Consider the following 6,983-nt stretch of genomic DNA (forward strand, 5'->3'; position numbering starts at 1 on the left):
ATATATATATAATATTTTTTATATACTTTGTGCACATCAAATGAATAACTCTAAAATGAATGTCATCAGTAAAAGTAGTCTTGTTTGTCACAAAACAGGGAAAGTGAAACGTATTATTAACTGTTAGTTCCGTAACATAACAACATGTCAAGTGATCAATTAGCTTTCTCCCTTTACAGTTTACCATTAGTATTTAAAATATGCCACAGACTACAGCACATCTATTTTCTTTGCTTCCTGTTTGAATATTTAATGACATAGTTAAGAGTTCAAATGCTATGGCATTTTCACTCTACATCTTTACACTTATTCTTCTTGTAGTGAATACAGTGAGAAGAGTTTGAAAAGATGGACTGTGACCATGAGGATGAACACGGTGGCCGGTCACTAACTGGATCGGAATCCAACCTTCGTGAAGATGAGCTGCAAAATAGTTCAGTTCTTAGTACATCAACTTTTCAACACACTGGTAAGACTTTTCTATTCACTTTTAATACTTCAGTATAGAGGAAAAGAGCAACTAATAGTGTGGTTTATTTATTTTACAGAGTCATCTGATGTAAAAGACTTGGAATCTACTAGAACATGTCTAAAGGATTGTGAATTATCACCAACTGATGAACTCTCTGGGAAGGAAAACTTATGTCTTATTTCCCCTCTTTGCAAATCGAAACCACTAGCATTTGGTAAATGTCCTTCACACTACCATTCATTTTTTAAACTAACATCCAAATAACTTTATTATTAGAATCTCCTTTTTTTTATAGATGTGCATATCAAAGAAGTCCCAACAGATGTGAAAAATCAATTTCAGAATGTTTTAAACCCACCTGGCAGTGACATCAGCGATGCTTTTCCTGTCTGCGTTCAGCTAGCCACAAATCATCTTAAAAAGTCACATATCACCGCTTATAAAGCAACACACCGTCATCGCAAAATCAGCCGGTCCTCCACCTCCACACTGAGTCGTATGAGCCTGAAAGCCCCTGTTGAAGGTAAGCAACACCTCAAATCACATTTGACTCAATGAAATGAGTTATTAAATTTTGATGACATCTAATGCATTATAGATGCTGAAATCCTCGCTAGCACGACTGACAAGCTTTCCCTCTTCCTGACATCTTTTATCGTAATTATGATGATAAATTGATGAGGATGCACACCAAACTTGGTGTGGTGCTGATTAGTAGTATAAAGGCTCTTAAGCTTACAAAACAGGATAGCAGTTTTATGATGAGCTACACTGTTAGCAAAACTGCTTTATTTGTGGTTACCACATCAATATTTTGTCAGTGATTCAGCCATTAATGGAATATTCTAGGTTCAATACAACTTAAGCTCAGTCGGCACTTGTGTCACAATAGTGTTGATTAACACAAAAATTTATTTAGACTTTTCTTTAAAAAACAAATCTGGTTTACAGTGAGGCACTGTAAAGTAAGTGAATGAGGCCAATCACTGTTTTAATAGTAAGTATAGCAACAAGACGTAAACTATTTGTGTTAACATGATTTTATTGTGAAAATCAGTTTCTGACGTTTTTCTGTGTAAAGTTATATAAATGTTAAACCTTTGTTGCTATGACAATGTAATGCTTAAAAAACTGTAAAATGACGATTTAAAGGAATAGTTCACCAAAAGTGAAAATTTGCTGAAACTATACTCACCCTCAGGCTATCCAAGATGTAGATGAGTTTGTTTCTTCATCACAACAGATTTGGAGAAATGTACCATTACACTTGGTCACCAATGGATCCTCTGCAGCGAATGGGTGCCGTCAGAATGAGAGTCCAAACAGCTGATAAAAACATCACAAAAATCCACAAGTAATCCACACAACTCCAGTTGATCAGTTAACATCTTGTGAAGCAAAAAACTGATAGTCTGTGAAAAATATGTCCGTCATTAAGACATTTTAACTTTAAACCATTGCTTCATGGCCATATTGTTTTGGACTGTTTTTGCCTGTAAATGGTGTTTGATCTGAGCATATTTCTCTCCTGAATCACACTAGATGACTTTTTATTGGAGAAAGCATTATTATGGATAGAGGTAGTTAAAATCCTAATGATGGATTTGGCTGTTACAAACAGGCAGCTTTTTACTTCACAATTTAATTTAACAGTTAATTGATGGACTGGAGTTGTTTGGATTACTTGTGGATTTTTGTGATGTTTTCATGAGCTGTTTGGACTCTCGGCACCCATTCACTGAGGATCTAATGGTGAGCAAGTGATGCAATGCTACATTTTTCAAATCTTTAGGTGAAACAAACTCATCTACAATTTGGATGACCTGAGGGTGGGTACATTTTCAGTAAATTGTCATTTTTAGTTTAACTATACCTTTAAACAGCTTGCAGCTCAAATAATACACAAGATTTAACAGAATTAATGTAAGTGCTTTTATAAAATTATAAGATGATTATTATAAAGCCTCATATACTTTTAATGTAAATGCCTCACCATAACCTCAATGTGTGCTTTTTAAAAGAAAAGGAAAAAAAAACAAAAAACAGATATGAGTTGAAATAATTTTTTTGTGGTAATCAACATTATGCCACAAATGTCGACTATCTTGTATTGAATGCAGAATAAACATTTAATCTTAAAAACGTCTTTTTTTTTTTTTTGGCTTTTTCCTTGCACTTCTAGACCTGTGTGCATCCTTTCTGTTGGCGTGTTTGTTCTGCAAGTTTTGGGATTGCGTGCTGGCCGTTGGTGATGGATGTCAATACTGCGTGGCCTCTATCTGTTCGTCCTTCTGCTCTAACGCATGCTGTTGCAACCCTTCCAATCTGGAGGACTTTATAGATTTTTGCCCATGTTGCAGCTGCACTGAATACATGGAGGCTTGCGGCTGCAGTTGTGGAGAAAACGCCTTTGACTGCTCCATTTGCGATCTCTGTCTACAGACGACTGAGTGTCTGGAACTAGGCATGGAACTCTCTCAGCTTCTGTTTCACTAGCTGCTCATGACATCTCACACTCATTTATATACTACTCATGACAATCACATAAAGCTGGAATGGAATGTAGCAAATGTAATGTGCTGATTTCACAAGCATGTAAATCTGCTGGTTGATTGTGGCTGTGATATTGCACACCTGCATTTGATACTGCATTAGAGGAAAAAAAAAATCATATGCTGTTTACTTGTCACCTGAAGCAGATGATATTGAAATGGTAAAAAGTTTTGTATATATATATATATATATATATACAGTGGTGTGAAAAAGTGTTGGCCTGAAATAAGAAATCAGGAAGGGGGCCAACACTTGTATACTGTATATATATATATATATAATGAAAATAAATTGCTAAAATACATTTATTGGCCAATTTTGTGTTACGCAACAATGATTTGGCAATATGAGATTGCATTATACTAAACATGTTATATTCTGTCCTTGAATTAAAAATATAAAACAGCTGTCTTGATTTTTTTAAAGGTCCTTTGTGTGAAATGGATATGTGTCAATGTATATGAAGAGTTTATTTGCAAAAACAGATAACTGTTTTTATAAATTTTCATAAATCATGTATTTTATTGTGTTATATTTTTTGTGTGTTTTGTTGTGTTAGTTAGCTGTATTTTTTAATTATTATTATTTAATCAAAACAACCCAACTGCAGTTTGATTGATATTAATTGGAATGCAGGATTTAAAAAAAAATATTTTTGTTACCTGTTTTTGCAAATGAATTCTTCATATGTATACTGTATGTAAGTCAGTGTATACATAAGTACTAGATTTGTTTACCTAAATCATTTGCGCATCAAATCTAGCACATTAAATTAATTTTGAGATAATACTGGAAGTGAATATGCAAATGGAAAACACTGAAAAACATGTTTAAATAATGTTTTTTTCTCATCAGTTTATTTTAGCCAATTAAAGGCCACCAACACACAGGAAAATCCTAATTAAAATACATTTTCTCTCAATTATAAATTATGTGCTTTGAAAAAACTTGTTTACAAAAAAGAACAACACCTTCCCTTTATTTGAGTACAGATGTAATGAAAGTAAAGGCAATGACACACACCAGCAACAGAACAATAACTGGCAATTTAGCTTTAATGAGTGGAAATATGTCTTAATGCTTATTTCTAAGTACTGCACTGTCAGCAAATGAGACAATAAAAAATATTATTGCTGTGTGAATTCACATAATTAAATAATTTCAAACGTACGCCCATTCTGTGCCTTTGACAGAAAAAAGGGAAACTGCAATCACATTCACATTCAAGTTTTTAAATATATTTTACAAGTCTGCATTTAGCTTTGAATCATATAGTTTTATATTATACATTCATTTGAATTGCTGCAGTATTAATAGAGAACAACTTTTAAACCTTTCAAGACTCATTTGTATTCATTTTTCTATATTTACAAACCAAACAAATGACTTTTGTTCCTTTATGCTAAAGGCACAGTTTGATCAGAGAGGACACTTCATTTGGCTTTTACCGGCAGTACTCTTAATGTCATATTTCTGAGCACAACACAGATTTGTAAGTTCATTTTCATAACATTTACATACGCAGGTAAGTGTGTATTTAGCTGCATCTAACAAATTGCTGATTTAGATCTACTGGTTAAAAAAAGCACTTTAGGCAGAGGTAGCTTGTAACATTTTATACCTGAAAAGCTATTTGTGTATGATGTTTATGTGGCTTGTTTCCTTATATCATCCTAAAAATCGGTAACACTTTACGCAAAATTCATTGACACTAGTTAATGCGTAATGGTATCATGAACTAACAATGACCAACAATTTTTACAACATAAATAAATCTTAAATGTTAATTTATAAATATACTACTGTACAGTATATTGTTAATATTAGTCCATAATTACATTTTATTTATACATTTAAAATTTGTAGAATGTATTACTATATATTTTAAAATGAATTAGTATATGTAGAAATGGATGTTTTTCATGATACCTGATGTATTAAGTAATGCTACTGAATTAATTGAAGATACAAATGTATCTTATTGTAAAGTGTTACCAAAAATCATGTATGAGCACCTGCACCATCACACATTTGTTTAGCAATGTAACATTGAAGAAGGTCAAACTAACTAACCATAAAAGGAAGTGTTGTAAACTAACAAATAAAATGTCGAAATTTCAAACCAGTTAGTAGTAAATATGCAAGTACTTGGCTGAAAGTAAAGCCAGCAAAGAGTGTTAAAAAATTACATTTTCTGATATATGCAGAAATATTGCTTGAACTTTTTCAACATAATATGAATAATGAGTTCATGCTATCAAACAACTGGGAAACATCCCTTTGGTGCGATAAGTGACTACTCACGCCACACTCCAAAATCATATATATATGTGCACTTGCATGCTCTGAATGCAGTCTAAAAACACATATCTAAAACAATAATAAACATCACATGATTAAAGCTTAGAGCAACACAGCTATGCATAGAAAGGCTAAAATGTCCTAAACTTTAGCTACAAAAAGGCTAATTGTTTTGGATGCGTTTCAAATTTCTGATAAACCTTTGGGATCACTGACTGCCTACAAAACTGTGTAATACTATAGTTAATTTTGTATTTTTTTTTAATTAACTGATACATAGACAGCACAACACGTGGAGTGTTTCCAGGGATAGTCGACCAAAAAATGTGGCATTTCTGGAGAACACAAAAGAAGATATTTTGAAGAAAGTTGGTAACCAATCAGCTTTGGTAACCACTGAGATCATTTCTCAAAATATCTTCTTTCAAGTTCCACAGAAGAAAGAAAGTCATACAGGTTTGGAACAACATGAATTTTCATTTTTGGGTGAACAATCTCTTTAAAATCATCCCATGGCATCCCACACAAGCAAAAGCTCAGAAACATACATTTTAGTGGTCAGTTCGGTCACAAGTCGTCCTCCATGGCCACGCTACTCCTGCGGCTGCAGGTCTTGGAGGCTCCAGAGGACACTGGGGAGAAGAGCGTATCTGAAGGCCTGACCGTGGGCATCGTGCAGCCGTCATCCATCAGTATGTCACTAAGACCCACGTCAGGGTAGAGATCAGAGGCCGAAGCATCGTCCAGCTCCGCAAAACTAAACGTATCCAGATTGAGAGGGCCACTTACTGCTGCAGCAGCTGGAGAGCTGGAGGAAGGTATTGTGAGGAATGGAGAAGTCTGCGTCATGACTCCATCCATGCTGAGGTGGCTCTGAGGTTGGCCTTCCACAGAGCCAGGCTGCATGGACTGGTTTCCTTGTAGTAGCTGTTGCTGAAGGAAGGAAGCGTCTGCGCTCAGGCCTGGAGACATAGCGCTGGAGATGCGCAGGCCATGATGACTAGCTTGCATCTCTAATTCCTGTGTGCAACAAACAGCAGGGGGTGTTGGAGTCCATCTTTTTACAGGATATCACAGTGTTCAGTTTTGCAGTATTTACATTCACATTTATGTTGATGGCGTGTTCATGCCATCCTGCAGGTGAAATATTGCATAATGGAAAATGAATAAATATTGATAATTTGGTGGAGGAGGTGAAGATATTAGTATGGGATTATGTGTTTTTGGCTACAGACAGGAAAGCGAACATCCTTGTTTGGACTTTGTACTGTATTTCAAAATGACTGTTGATCATATACCTGTATGCGGAGCAGCAGGGCCTGGTTGGATTGCTCCAGTTTCTTCTGCCTCATCTCAATCTCTTTGGCCCTCTGTTGCTCTTTCTGAAGTTTTCTTATATAATCAACAGAAGCCTTCAAAATGGTTCCTTTGTTCCAGCGCATCTCCCTGCAATTTTAACCAGACAAGATGTAAATAGTATGCAAAAACAGTAATATGGTGAAATATTATTACAATAAAAAAAAATGTAAAAAAAATTATTGTTTTAAAGGGGTCATATGATGCGATTTCAATTTTTCCTTTCTCTTTGGAGTGTTACAAGCTCTTGGTGCATAAAGAAGATCTGTAAAGTTGCAAAGACTAAAGTCTCAAATCCAAA

The 6,983-nt window shown here is 34.7% G+C and overlaps 2 protein-coding genes across 2 annotated transcripts in view; one reads left to right on the forward strand and one right to left on the reverse strand.

The window, feature by feature from the left end:
• Positions 1–348: 348 nt before the first annotated feature.
• On the forward strand, positions 349–2,968 carry LOC107655045 (uncharacterized). The gene is made up of 3 exons (XM_016442440.1): positions 349–469; positions 768–995; positions 2,655–2,968. The coding sequence occupies exons 1-3, from the start codon at positions 349–351 to the stop codon at positions 2,966–2,968; spliced, it is 663 nt and encodes a 220-aa protein (XP_016297926.1).
• Positions 2,969–4,947: 1,979 nt separating this feature from the next.
• LOC107655047 (transcription factor E3-like) overlaps positions 4,948–6,983 on the reverse strand; it is a 9,342-nt gene continuing 7,306 nt past the window's right edge. Inside the window, exons 8-9 of the mRNA XM_016442441.1 lie at positions 6,625–6,772; positions 4,948–6,346 (exon numbers count right to left, since the gene is read on the reverse strand). Coding sequence (XP_016297927.1) covers positions 5,894–6,346; positions 6,625–6,772 — 601 coding nt within the window. The 3' untranslated portion in view covers positions 4,948–5,893. The remainder of the gene's footprint in view (positions 6,347–6,624; positions 6,773–6,983) is intronic.

This window comes from Sinocyclocheilus anshuiensis, unplaced genomic scaffold (genome assembly GCF_001515605.1).
Source record: "Sinocyclocheilus anshuiensis isolate Anshui unplaced genomic scaffold, SAMN03320099.WGS_v1.1 scaffold1072, whole genome shotgun sequence".
In the NCBI taxonomy this organism is placed as follows: domain Eukaryota; kingdom Metazoa; phylum Chordata; class Actinopteri; order Cypriniformes; family Cyprinidae; genus Sinocyclocheilus; species Sinocyclocheilus anshuiensis.

Excerpts from the sequence above, each read along its gene's own strand:
- LOC107655045 (XM_016442440.1), top strand. The coding sequence starts at position 349 with ATGGACTGTGACCATGAGGATGAACACGGTGGCCGGTCACTAACTGGA. Across the intron at positions 470-767 it reads ATCAACTTTTCAACACACTG|ATGTGCATATCAAAGAAGTC; the intron begins GTAAGACTTTTC and ends TTTTTTTTATAG. Across the intron at positions 996-2,654 it reads CCTGAAAGCCCCTGTTGAAG|ACCTGTGTGCATCCTTTCTG; the intron begins GTAAGCAACACC and ends TTGCACTTCTAG.